Source organism: Ptychodera flava, unplaced genomic scaffold (genome assembly GCF_041260155.1).
Source record: "Ptychodera flava strain L36383 unplaced genomic scaffold, AS_Pfla_20210202 Scaffold_37__1_contigs__length_1687728_pilon, whole genome shotgun sequence".
In the NCBI taxonomy this organism is placed as follows: domain Eukaryota; kingdom Metazoa; phylum Hemichordata; class Enteropneusta; family Ptychoderidae; genus Ptychodera; species Ptychodera flava.
The window spans coordinates 580,029-600,162 of record NW_027248359.1 but is presented as its reverse complement, the minus strand read 5'-3'; the positions used below and the strand labels follow the sequence as shown (position 1 = coordinate 600,162).

The 20,134-nt window shown below is 36.2% G+C and overlaps 1 protein-coding gene and 2 long non-coding RNA genes across 3 annotated transcripts; all 3 read left to right on the top strand.

Annotated features, from left to right (window-relative positions):
• The first annotated feature begins 835 nt into the window (after nt 1–835).
• On the top strand, nt 836–3,427 carry LOC139127811 (uncharacterized). The gene is made up of 3 exons (XR_011551137.1): nt 836–985; nt 2,224–2,394; nt 3,339–3,427. It is a non-coding gene; the product is annotated as an uncharacterized lncRNA (long non-coding RNA).
• An 808-nt stretch (nt 3,428–4,235) lies between these two features.
• On the top strand, nt 4,236–8,771 carry LOC139127790 (tyrosine-protein kinase receptor Tie-1-like). Its single transcript, XM_070693663.1, has 7 exons — nt 4,236–4,347; nt 4,574–4,740; nt 5,028–5,153; nt 5,319–5,430; nt 5,868–5,964; nt 8,301–8,400; nt 8,505–8,771. Exons 2-7 carry the CDS (start codon nt 4,717–4,719, stop codon nt 8,769–8,771), a joined length of 726 nt encoding a protein of 241 aa, XP_070549764.1. The 5' UTR covers nt 4,236–4,347; nt 4,574–4,716.
• A 104-nt stretch (nt 8,772–8,875) lies between these two features.
• On the top strand, nt 8,876–10,869 carry LOC139127836 (uncharacterized). Its single transcript, XR_011551146.1, has 5 exons — nt 8,876–8,983; nt 9,160–9,326; nt 9,741–9,865; nt 10,369–10,480; nt 10,773–10,869. It is a non-coding gene; the product is annotated as an uncharacterized lncRNA (long non-coding RNA).
• The last annotated feature ends 9,265 nt before the right edge of the window (nt 10,870–20,134 follow it).

The window sequence follows — 20,134 nt, the reverse complement described above, 5'->3', positions numbered from 1 at the left end:
AACTCACAAAGAAATATTTTTTTAATTGTACGTTATTTGCTCATTATAAGATTGTGCCAAATCATAGCTATCCACCCGCAAAAATACTGTTTTAAAATAATCATCAAATAAAAGTGTATTATCAAGTAACCTTCCTGATGAGGAAATAAAACATAAAAACAACAACCAAATACACAAATAAAGGAACAGAGGACTGCCACACCCGATTCGACGAACAACGCTATAACCTGAAAATCGACAAGAAAATAGCATGTATTTGTTAAATCACTACAAAACTAGAGGATCACCTAAGACAGAAAACAACAATGAACCGAAAAAACATTGTTAATTACCTTTGCTGGACTGATCAAGAGTATTTGATGAAATGGAAAAAAAACTGAAACAACTTTCAAAGGAAGAATCAGTGACTTAAATAACAAACGTTTCAAACTTTTATTCAAAACTCAATGATCAATAACTGTTTTTTCTTGTCTATTTCGAACAATCAAGCATCATTATTCAAACTCTCAGTATGAATATTTCTACTATCCATTCAAATCTGTAAGTATTGTGTAATCTGCCTGTCAAACCCTAAACTTGATTGTATGTTTGTGTATCTATTTCTGTTAATGCGACATTTCTCTTATTTTTGTGTCGAGAATCAGGGTCACACAGTGCTTTACATAGTGTGTGTACGTTACCAGGGAGAGTTGGTCGTCGCTCAAACGTATAGCATACGTTGTGGGGAACTGTAATGAATTTTGATTGTATTTAGTCTGAGTATCATGTTACACCAATAGGCAACAATGAAACTATATAAGTCATTAAAATAATTTGGTCAAAGGTCAAACTTGAAAGGTGATCTGGAGTTAGCATTCAATCAGTCAAACCGATGCAACATCTCGCAGTCCTGATCAACCTTTTTTTATTTGAAAGTTACCCATTCTTAAAAGACACGAACATTGGACAACTACTCTAAACCATTTTGGAAGGAACGAGGAATTGGGTAAGTGCCTAAACAGTGACCCTGAAAATCCGAGCAAGTGTGATTGTATTTTGCCCAAATTACCCATATATACACGACCAATCCCGTCCTCTTATATGTATGACTCATGGGCGAAACCAGCGACTGTGGGTGTTCCATTGAAAACAATCTGCTTTCGAAAGTACGTAAAAATAAAAATGACATCGATAAAAAACAACGAGACTTTTTCACATGAAAGCCCTAACGCCACTTTAAGTCAGAAAGAAACTTCGCCGTTGCTTAAAATATACTTATTTTAGAACCGTGTCTGATATTATACAAGATAGCTAAATGTTAAATCAGACAAGTCTCAGAAAATGCATTGCATTACGCGTTTAATGATCAGGAAACAAAAGGCAGATATTAAACGTGAATGTCTCTTTGTCAATTAACAATGTCTGAATATTCCCTAATCTTTCGTATACGGCAATTGCACTTGGCTAATTTTCTCCTACCTCCTGTAAAAGTTGTCTTGTCGAATCATCAGTTTATAGTCTTGAATCTACCAAAAAACTGCACATGTTAGAATATATCGAACTGCTGATGTGACATTTCAAAATGTGTACCGGTGACGTATGAACTTCTTCAATTTTTTGTCAAATACAGAAAATGTTTTGACAACCGTAGATCCTATGAATATGACAGCATATTGATACATAAACAGCGTGCTGAATCATATCAGGTATAAATTCCTCGTAAAGATGACATTATTCACTAAAATATATTACCGCGGTATACGTATCTGTTTTGTGTTCATTCCATACAAGCCCCGATGGGTTAAAACCAGATCACAATAAGAAATATAATTGTGGTAACAACATTAGCAACGCGATCAGGATATCAGTCAAACGCGCTTGTTCATACTTTTGTGTTCCCACGGTTTCATTTATAAATAACCAAGTTGTACTTTCAGGTCGTTCAATGTGACACTTGTTACATGATATCTAGACTATTTACATATAATTTGATTACTTGGAAATCTGAATACCAACCGAACACTCAATCCTCAGTGTCTGTTACATTATATGCTATTATGACCTCCTTTTATGTTTAGATTTTCACACAAGGTTACTCGAAATCCCTCTTCTGGTAATTCCAATATCACAAACGTCCAGTGTTTCTTAACCTCAATGATTATGTTACAGCACTTGTTGACGTTACTGTTATCGCTAGGTCGGTTCGTTTACTAAATATTTCGTCCTGTCTTGTTATAATTTCAGAAATGTAAAATCCGTTTCAATGTGTTCGCAAACTCTGGGGCAAAATTCTGCGTTACCACATGGAGAAGCAGGTTACATAATAACTGACAATGTATGTGCTGGTAGGCTTCATGGTGCTGCCTATTCTTGGAATTGCTGTTATATTATGTATACATAAGAGGATATTAAGATGTGAGTAAAATATAGAATGGTATCAAATATTTCTTAGTATATATGTGACCATCATTAACATTTACAGAGGATATGCACCATATAAAATAATTTTAACAATGGGTGTATCTATTAATCGAATTATCTTCAAACTAATCCATTGTTGATCTGACATATAAACAGTATCATACTATCAATCTTATATAACCCTTGAATCAGTTGTACAACATAGCGACAGAACATATACACACTTTCGCTATCACTGTCTGGCTGTCCGCCAGTGTGTCTATATGTCTGTCTTTCTATCTCAATTTCTGTGTGTTGATTTGTTTGTCTGTCTGTATTGCCTTAATCACTCATCACCCTTTCTCCATTACATACATTCCCTTCCCTTCCCTTTTAATCCGTACATCACTTAATCGATCGATCTTTAATCGACCAATCGATCAATCCATCAATCCGTACATCTAGCTATTCATTTACGCATTCGGACTATGTATTCGTTCCTTAAATCATTTGTCACTCAGAGTGGAAAATATTGGGTCCTAAAGTGGGTTTATTATTATCAGGACCATACGCAATGACACACACTTACACCAAAATTGTTCTGGCTTCCTGAAAGCATCACCATGGATCTGCGTCTCAAGAAAGTTTATATCGTTAATTCTTAATGTCAACTGAGAAGACAGTGATTTTTAGGAGATTTATAAAAAGTTAATTCTGGCATTAATTTAGCATTACCAATGGTCTGAATTCTAGCCTACGATATATCTATATAAGGAATTATGTTTACTCAATCGACATATTCAGAAAATCCACCTGTTTTTATTACTTTTGAGCTTTCAGCATTTACATAAGAGCCTATCCTCCGCAATAGAAATTAAGTTTCGATCAATTTTCTCTGAAATATTTGTCTCCATGTGAAAATCTCTCTTCTCTTAAATCATGAATCTCCTTTTGTCAAGCTCGTAGCAGTAGTCAGCCTTCCTATGAAGAAATTGACGAACATCTCCATAAATTCCTGAATAATGTGAACAACTTGCGTTATTCTGCCGAAGAAGGCGCTGGAGGCGAAAATGTGAGTAGGTGTTCAGTCGGAGAGAGAAGCAATGACCACGAAGGCTATAATGATTGTGCATCTACAGATATATTCCAACGAAGGTAGCTAACTTGTCAGTTTTTTTATTTCTTAAACATTGTGTTGTTGAGTTATGTTTTGTTTGTATGTTTTGTTTGCTCTCGTATTTGTACATCTGTGTTAGCTTAACTATATATATGCCTTCTTTACGATTTTTATGGCCCCCTCTTAATCTCCCTTCAATCTCAACCCCTTTCCTCTTCTATCTTCTGTCTGTCTCCCTGCCTTTCTTTCCATCTGTCTCTCTCTGTCTATGTCTCTGTCTCTGTCTTTCTGTCTCTGTCTCTCTCCTATCTTTCTGTCTGTATGTCTGTCTGTCTGCCCCCCCTCTCTCTTTCTTTCTTTCTTTCTTTTTTTCTTTCTTTCTAGGTATCGCCTAACAACGGCCCGTATGTCACTCCTGCATTAGTTGAAGATGGTATAAAAGAATGTATCTTACCGGGTCAACAAGCATTTGAAGTTGATCCTAAACGAATCTATGTACATGAAGTTATATTGACACACATTTTTTTCGCATATACAGCGGAGAAGGATGGTTCATCGGAGGAAAAGAAGGCACCGTTAAAATTCGTATCAAAGAACCAACTGGTAACGATTGCTTTAAAAGTTTTGGTAAATAATGGTTAAAGTGTGGTAATCAATGAGCTAAACAACGACAGTTTTTATTGCATCTTTGTCTTCTTGTCTTTCAATCCATATCATTATTGTCCTATTATTTCCACTGTCAACAGGGCTGGAAGGTTCATGTACACTGATTAAGAACGAAATTTACATCTTAAAATACCTATTCAATCATGAAAACATCGACAATCTTCTTGCGTGCTGCACAACCACAGGTGAGTAGATATGGCAAACGATGGAAACTCAAACTAATACCATGATGGGTGTTTCAGGTATTTCTGTGGTGCCATTTCAGCCTTAAGTAGCAGGAATGAGGTTAAGAATGCATATCCTGCTATTAATGTTATCACAATAATAGAATTGTTTGGCGTCGTCAATTACGTTTACTTACATATGCAAACATATCAGGCAATTAACAAAACAACATGTATTGGACTTCAGGTCCAATATATTTGATTACAGAAAAGTACCCCCATGGGGATATCAAAACATTTATCACGAAGAGACAACTGAGCCTTGAGACGTATGATGAAAATGAATTCCATAAACAACTGCTGTCATTCGCGATTGACATAGCGGCGGCAATGAAGTACATCAGTTCGAAAAAGGTAAGACTTCATGATCAAATATAACATCAGACATAAGCCGTATAAATCTGCTATCTGACTCGAAGAAAACAACAGCATGGCTGCATATACTTCAACAACTTTCTTAAGGGTACACTTACGTTCATTACTTAAAGCAATAAAATTGATATATTATTTCATACGTCTTAACCATAAAGAGAAAATGAATATTATTTGAATATTGAAAAATTGCAAACGGGTCAAACAAACTTTTGATAATAGATAGTAATATGTACTAATTTGTATAACTTATATCTATGTCCTGAAAGGTCATCCATAGATACCTTGCTGCAAAACACATATTACTCGACGACCAACTAAGGTGTAAAGTATCACATTTCAACTATTCAAAAGGCGTTATTACTGATTCTGAGTTGTTCCGGATCACTAATGAGGTAAGTGAAGTATAACAACTACCTGTTAATATATGGACATATGTCGTGTGCCAGAGTGGCTAGAGGGAATAGGTTACTACCTTTTTTGTACACACCTTGAGGGAAACTAGACGAGTTCCTGGAAACTTATAATATTTATTTATCTCTTTTACCATTTAACTTCAGTGCGAGCAGTGTTTTAGATGGATCTCTCTGGAGACTTTTGATGAAAGAAGTTTCACTACGGAGACTGATATTTGGAGCTTCGGAGTAGCTTTATGGGAAATATTTACATACGGTAAATAGTAGATTAGATACAAATACCAAATATTTCACGTAAATCCATATGGTTCTTAAATCAAAACCATCCAAAACATACACACATGAACATTTTAGGCAAGTAATATATAAAAGATTTTTCTTTACTGTAAGTCAGAAACTTCTCTACTTTGCCATGAAATGCTAATATTAAAGTAATGGACATATATCAAGAAAGGAAATTACGAGTTTAGTTACTCGTACAGCAACACGGGCGAGGATGAAATTTGGTCGCACACCTCATGTGCCTAACATTAATTTGATACTAATTGAATCTCATGTGAATTTAATCTCAAAGAAGTGTTTACTATACGGAAATGTTTGAGTTTTTTTTTTTTTTAAGTCTTAAATTGTTCTCTATATTAATGTGTGAGTAAAGGTTAATATTGACGTTAATTTTTAAACTATTCCTATCAGGCTTAACGCCATACGTTGATCATTGCAAGGAAGATGTTGCCGAGAAACTAAATAGAGGATACAGACTGCTTAAACCAGACTGTGTTGATGAAGACGTGTAAGCTTCTTAGCTCCAAATGACGACCATATCCGAGTTTGAGCTTATCTTTATAGCATTTATTTCCTAATCTATTTTTCTGATTTTTTCACTCATCGTTAAAAAGGCTACCTCTTCTAATGTACACCATTTCTGCGTATACTTTTATTTGCTGATGATATTTACGTCTGTCTCATTGTTGTCAAATATCCCTGGCTTTCAAAGTCTACCACCCTATATGCCTAAAAAGTATTGTTTATTATTCTATGTACATTCAATATTTGAAAAAGTATTGTTTATTATTTTATGTACATTCAATATTTGATCATTCCAACTTTTCCCAACACAGACACTGAACACGTTGGACCAGTCACACCTCTAATCCTACTGTTCTCAATGTTTATCTCGTCAATATATCTATCGCATGCTTTTGACACCTTTCTTCAGGCTCTTGAAACTAATTGGTAAAATTGTCTGTTCTAGCAATCTTACCCTCCCCCTCATATGCTTTGATAGGTTATTTGGAAAGCAATATTGTAATTAAAAGTCTCATTTGTAGTTTATCGCAAAAGAGACAAAAATGACACGTTAAAAGTAAACTAAGGCAACGCGGCTCCACAAATCGCTATTAATTTTTTTGGGCGTTGTGTGCTTGATGGTTTGTGGTACGGTATGATTGTGTAATCGTTCCGTGGGTATTTAAGTGTAGCATATTCATCTTGTGGAATATGTGTGGGCTTTTTAGTGTAAAAAATAAGCCTTTGCGAGACCGTGGACGAACAGCAGATCTGTGGTACGTCCATTGCGAGACGAAGCCGGGTCGATTACGTCCTGGTCGCTATGATCCATTGACGCTTTCGTTTCTAAACCCTAAGTATTTACTTCATCAGTCGCTTGAATTATGTATTTTACTTGAATTGGTTGGTTCATGTTTAATTGTTTTGCTCTTCTAGCAGTCTCGTAGGATATTACATTTTTTATCTTAAAGCATAGACGTACTACTATATGTGGTACGTCAACAAAAACGTACAACTATATGTGGTACGTCAATGGTTAAAACTCTGTTAAGACGTTGTTACAGCTGCCGTTGCTGTTCGGTTGTTTGTTTTGTCTTGCCTTTACCAGTGTGTCCCGTATGCTTTTGTTTCTTTTGTATGTGATTGTTATTTGTTTCTGGAAGATTTGTTTCAGTATTTCATGGGATATATTGGCATGCTTTTCTATCTCACCCATTTAAGTCAAATGTAGTTTATTGACAGAGTGAGTGTACGTTTAATAAGGAAAGTTTAGGTTGGGCTACTCTTGGTCTTTTCCATTAACCGTGGGCTACTTTCATTGAAGCTGATGCACCATATGTATGGTGCTATGTGAAATTCTGTTCATGTTCGGTTCACTGCGCGGTGCCACCACAACAGAGGGAAACACAGTGGACGAACACACATCGCCGTACACAAACTTGGGTGGCTGCAAGTTTGCAAGGACCGAAGACCACATGTACAATGAAAGAAGGGCCTCAGCTACTTCTCTGGCGTTTATACGCGCGCTAGTTCACTCTTCGTGGCAGGGTTATAATATAGCCGAGCACTCTTGACCCATATTGGCCGTGGGGTTAATAACTGACCGTCGTGCATCGGTTGATACCGTGACAGAAAACTAGTTAAAGTAAAGACTAGTCGGAACCCCCATGGTTTATTTTTCTTTTGTTCACGCATACGTTAGTTCAACGAGATGAATCAGTTCTATTCTTCCTCCATGGTTAGTCGCTCGCTACGATCACGGACCCAGGAATGCAGTTATTACCTCATGGTACACGGCAAACATTGTGGAATATCTTGTTCAATATATGCTCGTCATTTTTCAAATGTCGTTCCTGACGACTTTACTAAGGCTGCATAGTTTTCTCTGCTTGATGAATGTTAGTGCTGCATATATAGATGAATTCATGAAACCAACAATTTGTCTTGCTTTATTTGGATCATAACTGTCTTACAAAGAGTAATACAAAATCATTGCCCATTTTTTGGGTTCTCAACCTTATGTAACAGCCATTACGCAAAATTCCAATCGATATAAGTGTGTGCGTAAACAAGAGAAGTAAACTCATTAATTGTATGGCCGATTCGCTACAAATAGGTCATATCAACCACAACTAAATCTGTGCGGGAAAAAGTTGTCATGATGTTTTTAATTTTATTTTTTCATTTTTTCATTTTTTTAGACTTTTTAAGCCTAGGGTGTCTTTACATTATTGCATCCCTTACAATTTGTCTCCAATTAAGTTGCCGTTAATTTATTTGCTGAAATTTGTTTCATTTTTTTACATGATAAAACCGTTCTCCGTTAAACCTCATCGCCAGGTACAATTTGATGCTACAGTGCTGGAGAAAACGGCCTAATGATCGACCGACATTTACAAGCCTCCTGCCAAGATTACGAGCCCTTCCAGAGAAGGAAGACGTAAGTTTGCATAACCTTACCAGGGTGTAATTGTACTTGCACAATTAACATCGGTTAGAACAGAACATTGAAAATCTATACTCTACTTATCTTTATCGCTGTAGGTACCTGTTGAGCATTACAAAGAGTTGGATGGATTTTTAGAGTCTGAATACATTACGCCAGGGCAAAATGTGTTCGAAGTTAATCGTAATTTTGTGAGGATAAAGGATGTACTTTACACAGGGGAATTCAGCGATGTCTTCGCTGGGGAAACGTCTCTGATTGGCAAGGAGAAATCTCATACGAAAATTGCTATCAAGATTCCGAAAGGTGAGTTTCTGGAATTCTGCCGTCAACCTTTAAAAAATCCGAATACATTTATCAGGTAGATTAAAGGTCTGCATGTAAAATCTGGAAACCATATGGTCATGCTATTACAGTATGACTGTTCTGCTGGCGTTTTCTAAAATTAATATTTGCACATATAGTTTAGGCAATAACAAAATGGTAACTGCACACACTGCCCGGAAAGAGATTGAACTGATGAAAACCATTTCCCATAGAAATGTGATATCTCTTCTTGCCTACAGCACAAAGAAAGGTATGTGGCATTTGCGGACTTTATCTTTGCAAATTGATGGAAATTGGTGATTCGTGCAATATTGTTCAATCTTGAAGTTGTACTTATAATAATATGACAATAACAGACATGGTTGTGTATAAAGTCCACATAGTAAGAAGGAACTCAAATTCTGTGTTAAATACATTCTGTTACAGAAATGCCCTATTTAATTTTGGAATACTCTCAACACGGTAATTTAAAAGCTTACCTTCAGAGGAATCGAGTTTAATTTCTAATTGACAACAATGCAGCCAGCCAAGAACAACTGCTTTCTTTTGCGGTCGACATTGCCAATGGAATGAAACACATTGCGTCTCATAGGGTAAGTCTCAAGTGTAATCATTGAAGAAAAATTGTTTAATTCAGATGATAATCGATTAATTATAGCTATTTATCACTGTTTTTGTTAATGATCATTATATAATTAGTTCATAACTTGAAGTAGAAATTATTTTATCATTTTATCCAACAAAATTCTTGATTTCTAATTTTTTTCCCCTATCTATGTGTATGACTATCGTCAAGTGGTCAACAAAGGTGTCATTTGCGGAATAATTTTCAATATTAAAATTGCGATGGATACGATAACAGACAGTTTAACCCAATAACAATAATATTACATCACCACATCACGCAAATATATAGAGCAAGCTTTCATTAGATTTTAGTTGAATATATAACAAATAGAATCATAGAACAAGTTCGATGAAATCATTCTCTTCTTATTTTCCATTAGATTATTCATAGATATCTCGCTGCAAAACACGTTCTTGTATGTAACGAATGACATGTAAGATATCAAATCTAAGCTACACCAGTGACGTAACCGACGGGAATAGATTCATGAAATTAGTTGAACGGGTATGTATGGTGTTTGCTTTGCTATGAAAATTATCAGCTAAATATGTTGTCGCAATAATGACTTGCAATTATATGGAGGGTTGATGCCCGAAAAATATTTCCTAGCGTGGTCGTCAAACATATAACATTACCAAAATATTGTGTGTAGCAAAACATGTGTTTTGATGTAGAAAGAGACAAGCAAGATTCTTTATAAAGTGTTTTAACTTTTTTCCTATATGACCGGTGGAGCATGTACATAACGAAACAACGTATGCTTTGACCAGCAAAGATGAACAAGAGTGCGGAACCTGTCCGTTAATTTTCCATTAAAACAAAGAAAAGTATTTAACAAAATAATATCGTGATAAATATTGGACACTCATTAGTATGACACTAGTAGAGTAACAACTAAAAATAACACCTCCCGTGCTAGAATAACTAGTTCTACCTTGCATAACTGTGATATAGTATATACACAGCAAATATATTTCGAGCGCGACAGTGTTCTTTCTTCCTTGAAGGGCGAGCTTCCATATCCCTGGATGGCTCCTGAGTCACTAGCGAACTGGACCTTCAGTGTAAGATCTGATGTGTGGTCATTTGGCGTTGTACTTTGGGAAATCGCAACCATAGGTATGTTGTGTTCAGGAAAATGCGTATAGCGATATTGAAGACGCTGACGTTTATGTGTATCAATTGAATGTACAACCACATGTACAGTTTTTGGTTACATAGATTATATTAGAGGTTCAACTGGTTTGCATCATAATCACTGCCTTGCATTCTGTATCACTATTTTTTCCGGAAGAAAGTGCATTACATACCGTTTGCTTGATATGAATAATGTCTTTTCATTAGATTTGCTAGGATAGATTTTGAGAAATATTAACATTTGCGTTGCATTCATTTATCTTACATATACAAGGTTGTGATCCATTTGAAAATCTCACACAAGCAGAAGTAGTATCTCTTCTTCAAAGAGGAATGCGATTACAAAGATATACCCACATAGGCGAAAGCTTGTAAGTGTCACCTTTAATAACTGAACTGCACTGCAGATGAATTTGTTGGCATTGTGAGAATTTAGTTACATTCTCATGACTTTGCTTTTTTTACACTTGCCATTCCTGGTGCACAGTATTCAATAATTATGATTTATTGTTTACGAATAGTCCGTTGGCTGGAGGGGCCCACCGTGCATCTCTACAAACCTACGATATGAGTATAAGTTTCTTCTTTAGAATCTGCTCAACAAGTTAGAATAAAATGTTTATATTGTATATTTTGGCATACACTACCTCTGTGGGCTGGTTTTTGCTTTGCATGTATCGCGAAAAATGAAAAAAAAACAATGGCTAGGGGTATGGTGCTATAGCCTCCCCTATATTAAGGAAACTAGCACTGCATAAAAAACCCTATAATACTTACTGTATTAACGTGGATTATTGCCTGTATTTTATCTGAAGAGTGCATTATACAGATGAATACAGTCAAGAATCCTTTTTTGTATTCAGCAAGCCTGTATTCATGTGGATTCATGTGAATTCACGTGTATTACACTATAATACAGGCAACTCATTAATGTGAATTTATCTGAATTATTGGTTTTTCATGCAGTGTAGTATGAAATAACACAAACCTTACATTATTCAATTTATCCTAAAAAACAACAAATACCCAATTGTAGTAGGTTTATTGGGGAAGTGTATGATTGGCCCACCAGCCCATGGACTAAAATACGTTATTACCTACTATTGGATCAATGGATGTCTGTTTAGTGCTTCAAGTACACTGCAATCTTTTTTTGATAGATACGACCTAATGTTGGCTTGTTGGCAGAATATGCCAAAAGAGCGGCTTTCATTCTCTAGCGTCCTCCAGCGGACGAAGCAACTCAGGGACAGTAAAAACGTAAGTGAAAACGCAATTCATTTATTTTACACAACACCAAATTAATTGCATTGCCGCCGACACAGGTAGTCTTTAAAGTGATGCCTGGACAAATATTGAAATGTATCCTGAAGATTGAATTCCATTTTATTAAATATGTTGTAGTGAGAGTGTCATAATTGTATGGTAGAACCAATCAACATCTTTACAAGTGAAATGTATTTGAAGTACGATGATCGGCACAAATATCTACATGTTGTGTTGTCAAAATAAAAAAAAACGAAATGAAATACCACTGAAATCACGAAGTATTAGTCTGATTTGCGATTGCATCACTCACAATATCTAAGATGTGATTCATTCCTTATACATGTTTATTACAAAACAGGAACTCTTAAAGTTTGAATTGTACTACTAAACGAGAACCACTGCTGGAAATGGTTTGAACGAATTGGTATGACATGCATTCAACTGCTCTCTAGGGTATCTTGAACTGACCTGACGCAACACTGATGGAAGAAAATCTGAGATTTCGCCTCCGTTTTGTCAAGATTGTTTGAGAAGAACAGGATAGAACCAGAAACCGATGCACTGAGAAATTTGACATTTGATTGCCCTTGAGGGATAGTTTTCTGAAAGTTTGTTTACTTTTCGTTCCTCTGACAGGTTGTATACAAGCAGGGCTGTAAATCGATGCAATATCGCTACTCTTGGGCATCTGCATATATGCAATTCGCCTACATTTACTAACAGGTGAAAGCATGGGCATTACTGAATGGTTCTGTGGGTGAAAACAAAAAGCTATAATAATATATAATAAGTCCAATGTTTTTGCGAAATACTCTGCCGTAGTACAGGCAAGACCGTTGTCTTCGTAAAGATATTAGATAAATATAAGATAAATGACAAATATATAACAAACTAGATAGATAGATAGTAAGATAGATAGATAGATAGATAGATAGATAGATAGATAGATAGATAGATAGATAGATAGATAGATAGATAGATACCTACCTACCTACCTACCTACCTACCTACCTACCTACCTACCTACCTACCTACCTACCTACCTACCTACCTACATACATACATACATACATACATACATACCCTACCTACCTACCTACCTACCTACATACCTACATACATACATACATACATACATACATACATACATACATACATACATACATACATACATACATACATACATACAATCATACATATGTAATATTAGTATATATGTATGTATGTATGTATGTATGTATGTATGTATGTATGTATGTATGATGTATGTATGTATGTATGTATGTATGTATGTATCTATGTATCTATGTATGTATCTATTTATGTATCTATGTATGTATCTATGTATCTATGTATGTATCTATGTATGTATCTATGTATGTACCACAAAACATATATAGCGGAAGCTTATTCACATATATAAAATAAGTCACTTTGTAGATGTAATATTATTTCTTTAAAATAATAAAAGTACTTATTGCATGCACAAGGCAAGTTTCTCGTCTTTGAGGAAAACTACGAGATTTATTCTCTTGTCGTTCTACGTCACCGGAACCCGCGTCTTTATGTAGACAGTTAGCAATAGTTTTTACAGGTACAAACTCTAATTAATCTTAAGTCACTGTATCACAACTTTTTTCGTTGGATAACTTCAGAAAATTGGTTCATCAAATACTTTCTTTCTGCCCTGTTCAGAGAGATTTATAAGAATTTTTTCATTGACGGATACTTTGGAGGCCCCTCTTCAGAACATTGAATTCTGAAGTACCCTGAACACCTTTTCCGTCGACTCCACTTTTTTTCCTCGGCCCCTTGCCTTTGATAATTGTCATTCCATTGTTTACATGTCATGGTTACGTAGCGAAGGTATATTGGTCATGCAGAGAGTAAAGTTTAAAAATCTCTTTTGCAAGTACCATAACTTGTGATTTCAATGGTGACAAATAACAAATACTCCAAACTATTTTGAAAACCCGAGATAAAAATATCTTTGGAAAGACAATCATTTTTAGTAAATTTTTTACTCTTTATTCTACCGTCAGTGTAGACCAGGGAACGACTACCTTATCAACTGTCGTTATTGGCTGAAAATTGGTTTTAGATATGTGTAGATGCTTTTACTGTGATGTCGGATTTTTGTTTCGCGTCACTAAGCAGAACCGAAAGTTTCATTACATCACGGAACTACTCGAAATAGCCCAAGAGAATAAAATGACACCCCTCTTAAAACAGGTAAAGAACGCAGGTCTTGACAAACACTGATCAGCGAATCGAAACCCGCTGCCGGTGATAAAAACTCCGTTTAATGTGAGCTTTTGAAGAAGGTATGTAATTTGCAAGTTTTGGTCTACAATGGAGAGAGAGGGAGAGGGAGACAGACAGACAGAAAGAAAGACAGAAACGACAGACAGGCAGGCAGACAGATAGACAGATAAAAAGACAGACAGACCGATGGTGGACAGACAGATGACAGACAGATAGGCAGACAGACAGACAGACAGACAGACAGACAGACGACAGACAGACAGACAGACAGACAGACAGATAAACAGGGGGAGACAGACACGCTTTTACTATGATACGGGATTTTTGCTTCGCGTCCCTGAGGAGAAAATAAAGTTTCATTACGTCACAAAGCTATCTGAAATAGCCCTAGATAATAAAATGACACCCCATATGTAAAACAGGTAAAGAACGCAGGTTGTTACAAATATTGATCCGCGTATCGAAATCCGCTCCAGTGATAAAGGCTCCTCTTAAGAGAAGAGAGAGAAGAGAGAGAGAGAGAGAGAGAGAGAGAGAGAGAGAGAGAGAGAGAGAGAGAGAGAGAGAGACTGACTCTATGAACTCTATAGGTATTGCAAATTGACATGAGGAAACATACAGCAGAGTACGTTTTTGTACAAACATTTCCTCAAAATTGTATATTGTCACACATCTACTATCAGTGCTAGAATTTAATTTAGAAGAAGAAGGGGAACATATTTCAAGTTTGAGCAAACAATGTAGTACAGGTATAGTAGTTTTCACCACCAATTCTTTCTTTAACATGTTCGCTTTCAAAATGTTGCAACTCGTGCAGTATGAGATCTGTCACAAACATGGGCCTTTGAAATTGATATTAAGTATCGAAATCCGAACCAAAGGTCGTTTGAATCCCAATACAAAGGAATAAAAAACGAAATTGCAATTCCAAATGACAAGTAGATATTTCTCGACAATACCGATAATTTTTGAGATATGAAGGGCTCGATAAAAGTATTACTTGATTGTATTATTGAATTACACGACCTTTTACCCATTATGAAAATCAAGGTCATACATTATCGATATATTTAATACGGGAGTGGTTTTTCCTATTATTATGTGTGGTACCAGTATATGCAGTTGAGAGTTTGGAAATATTAGCAGCTGATGACATTTAGGAAAATAAAAACATCAACAAAACACAAAACAAAACTAAAAACTCATTGTGAGAAAGAAAGTTGCACTCCAAGTTCCAAAGACCATGCCCATTCCCGAATTATTGATGAGTGTGATATTGCATATACGACAGGTTTTCTACGATGATTATTAATCATCGTAGAAAACCTCACGTACATTTCAGTGTCACACGTGTGTTCCTTACAAGAAGAAACTCTGACTTTGTCATACGAAAATGGATGAATTGTGGACAAACCGCCGTACAAGCTATTTGAATAATCAGAGAATGGAATCATGCATCTTATATTAACAAAAAACTGTCTAGTCAATTTGTGTCCTTCAGCATATAGGACAATAGTAACGAAACTAATTAAATGAGCGCGCTTTGTGCCAATTTCTGTAGGCGCTTTGCCTGTGACATCAATGCATTTGATACTTTGAGCAGCTCTAATACATTTTCTGGATATAAATTACTGAAACATAGCAAAAACGGTTAACGGTTAAAAAAAGTTCCCATTGCATGGCAAGAAAAGAATTTCTGAACGTCAATTACGCGATAAGATTGATTGCACGATCTGCCCACTCATTACTGTGGATGTGGTCGTTTTATTGAACGCCCGCCTGTTGGCCAAACTGCATGCATCGTACCACTCAAATGCCGTAAAAGCTAGATCAACAGGGTCAGTGCTCGTGTTTGTGTTCGTGTTTGTTCGATGAACCTTGACGATTGCAGCCACACACCAACACCAGTGCTCCCCTAAGTCCACCAAGTTTTGCACATGCTTGGCCTTAGAATACTCATACAGGATGCATGGCACATATTTAGCCGTTCAACTACCAAATATCGTTCATTTTTGTTCTGTTTCCCCTAAAATAAGGCACACATATAAAGCAGTTGGCAGCTATGAAAAATCAGCTCTGGTTCTGGTTTGAAAACTATGGAAAACGTGCAGTGTTGATAAGCATTTAACGGCATTCAGAAGGAAAATGGTTACTTTGTAACATATGTTCTATTTATTTGATACATGATGGCGAAAGTGGCGACGGTGTCCTTGACGAAAATAATTACTACGACGATGATGATGATAATGATGATGATAATAATAATGATGATGCTGATGACGACAACGGAAACGACGACTACGATTAGAAGGACGATGGTGATAATAACAGCATGTAATTCATAATGTGTCCCTCTTCAATGAGTCTGTGTGTGTATGCATGTGATTACATCATTGCTTGTTTATAATGCTTATAATGATAATACCACATGTAATACGTTAGAAACTTGACTTTAATGGTATCATATTACGTTAGAGAGTTCACAAAATATGTGTTCTTTGCGTGTAAACAATATTACATATATGATAAATATGACAATCAATCTCTCATTTGTGTCTAGAGTGACTGTTAGCCACTGCATTTTATATGCAAGCTTGACTTTACCCGTAACCTCTGGCACCTGACCTGTGATCTTTACCTGAATCAACCGCCACCCGTCTAATGCTTTCTATAACCGCATAACGTTATTCATCAACCCATTCCTTCCCCTTGACCTGGTTGGTTTTCAGTCCCCTTGTGTCTTTATATATTTGGCAATGGTGGCTACCCACACTTTTCGACACAACTCTGGATGTTTATAATAATTTAGTTCAAAACTTTAACAGTATCTTTCTGACTCGTCGGCTGTGACATAATTCTAAATTATTCCTGATTTCGACACAAACGTTCCTGTACACACTGAGTGATTTAAACATATGAATTGATAAGATATATCATGTGCATCGATCATACATTACGTTTTCCATCCAGATTTACTTGTGACATCAAGACCGAACGTTAGTTTATTCTTACGTATTTCTCGTCACGCCGTGTCATATGCAAAAGGTAAACAAATGTACATATATGGTTTAAAGCAGCTGATATTTTAAACTTGTTTTAATCATTAGTCTAAGGAGATTATGACATGGAAATTATACTTTAAAAATATGGCACACATTTTACTCAAAACCAACATAGATTAAAGCAATTTGTATTACATTTATTCTACATGTACAGTTCACAAAATAAGTGTTTTGTAATGGTTCTCAGAGAGAGAGAGTTCATCGAAAGTTTAAACCGTGGCATATTGCTTTTCCAGCGAAGCTTTAACAACAACGACAACAACAACAACAACAACAACAACAACAACAACAACAACAACAACAAATGGGTTCTTATATAGCGCACATATCCACTAGTAAATGTGATCACGGCGCTTTACAATTATCATTACCCCTGGTCCACTGGACCTAATATTATACCAATCACTCCCTTGGGAGCAAACAATAGCTCATATGTGCAGCCATCGCGGCAGCTAAGCTAAACGCACACATCACTACCATGCACTCTCCTACGAGATACACATCACTCCCGGGTGGGGAGACTGTTTTGGAGGTTGAAAAGGCATATTTGGTGATTTTGTTCATGTAAGGTGATTGCCCGTACGGTTAGCATTTTACAATATGGCTTCTAAGCAATCCGTATACTATATTTCAAGGCATAAAATGCATATGTCATTCCCAATTTAAGTGAATTTTGTGTCAAATTGTATGTTTTTATGTGCTTGAGACTGTTCTTTTTGGTTTTAAAGGCATATTTTGTTATTCTGTAAATCTCTAAATTGAAAACCTACAAATTTACCTATTTAACTAGTACTCATGGAACCATAGCCTACTTTCAAAACACTGGTTTGTACTTTTTAGACCAAATGTTAAAACTTTATTTTGTCAACATAAACATGATGTTAGTTGAGGCAAGAACAACTTCAAAGTTCTGTCCAAATCAGACCACTGCGATAGCACCCACAAGTACCTGCACATTCTATATTTTACAACCACATTTCCAACTCTTGGCAACTTTTGGCAATAGGAGATGGAGCTGTCCAATTGACGCGCCAAGTATCACCTTGTTATTCCCATCCCAAATCTCTTGATTTATGTATATTGGGCAAATTACACATTTCCTGTCCCCATATATGACCTGCCTGTTTGTATGTGTGTCATCTGAATTGGAGGAAATAAGTTGTATGATCGCTGCTACTTGCAAATAGGTCCAATGTCGCATAATTAATATGTATAGCTGTGCTCGATCTATCATAAATATGCAAGACCCCCATCATTGACTAATGCCGGTTATTTACTGGGTGTTCTAAAGGTGTCAACGATATCTTCAAAGACATTCCATGTGTACAATGCAAATTTCTTTTACTTCCCTTAGAAAGCAGATACAATATTTGTTTGACTTTGTTTGTGTACCGTCTATTTACTGTCTGTTTCTGTGCTGTTTTGTGTCTATGTTTACAACTATTGTCTTACAAATTTTGACCTAGTGTTATTGGATTATGGATGGTATGATTGCGATTATTGAAACGGGAAATAAAGGCAACTTCACACACTGTTTTCTGCCTTTCTTAGTGATAATGTATGGAGAGTAAATCTATGTGGATTCATGACAACGGCAAAAATAGTAGGACATCAGTGAATCGACTCGACAGTGCTTTGACCCTCCTCATTTGATCTTGGTACAGGAAAAACGGTTTTATGTTTGTGTGATTCCTCGTAACGGTGTTTCAGGACCAAAGTGTGGTCCCTTCATCAGTCGCTCGAGTGATTTTGTATTCCCGTCTCTGAACATCATTTGTGCTGCCTGTGGCTTTGTATATTACTGAAGAGGAGAGGCAGTTTCCCGAGAGTGGAGAGACGTATTTTCTGCGGAAGTTGCACTGCCATAGAAAAGACTACTATATTGAAAACAGAATATGATAGACGGGAAGAACTATGATTACATTTCTGTGTTTGTACTGTTAGCACAAAACCAATATGACTTCAATATTATTGAGTCAATATACAAAATTTTGTATAGGTGCTGATCTTTCCTTTACATATAAAGCACGTGAAGAGGTTGAACTTGTTGCCAGAGAAGTGGCGCGAAAATACAGCACGCCAGGTGATCACTGACCTTGCGTTTTTAAAAGTCTGTGTCACACTATATTTCGGTACGTTTGGGTACATGTTGGCGCAATTAATATTGGTGTGAGGGGAAATTAAAATAAAATCATTGTTCTTATTTAATGTTAACTGCTATTAATATATCAGCAAGACGAGTCAAACATAGTCTGACGCCAAGTAGTCAACTTTAAATTAAGTTCTTACCTTGTGTCTGCCTAGTATTGATCTCTGTCACCAAGTCGAGGGGCACTTCAACCCATAAACAGGGCATGCGTATATCACCTTATTTCTTGTAAGGTCATCGGCAGAAATGTGACATATAACACTTTGATATTCAAACAGTATCCAAGGAAAGCTTGGTAAACGGGTAATTCCAAATGGAAAACGCTAACTGAAAACACACATGTGGAAGTTTTATCCGAAACTGACGCTAGGTTATTTACAATACCTGATATGTCATATCACGTGTCATTTTCCCGCGAAGCTTGTGCGTTTTTGATGGAGGCTACTTGTAAATAGACTGGAGACAAAGTAAACATTTCACTATCAAGCAGGGGAATTGCTGTACTTCTGTTTTTTTAATCGCCAGTAATGTACACTAGTGAAGATTTACTGTCAAGAACTATATAGCGTCAGCTGCCATCCGAACTAACTTTGGTTATTGTTAGTTAAAAGAACGATTCGGACATATATCGCTACCTACAGATCTTGACATTTTCGTAACCCGCATATTCAATTGTGAAGAAGGCTCTATGTGTATGTTGATTAAGATTTTACATGTTTAATGTATTATATATTTGACTTGTCTGTCAGACGATGGACTACTGGATTCAAAGATTAGAATGATGACCTGAAGCTCGAATAGTAATGATGATATATTAAAACAAGCATCGCGGATCCAATTTTATTTTCACTAACAATCGATCAACTGCAGCTTCGATTGCAAAGTTCTAGA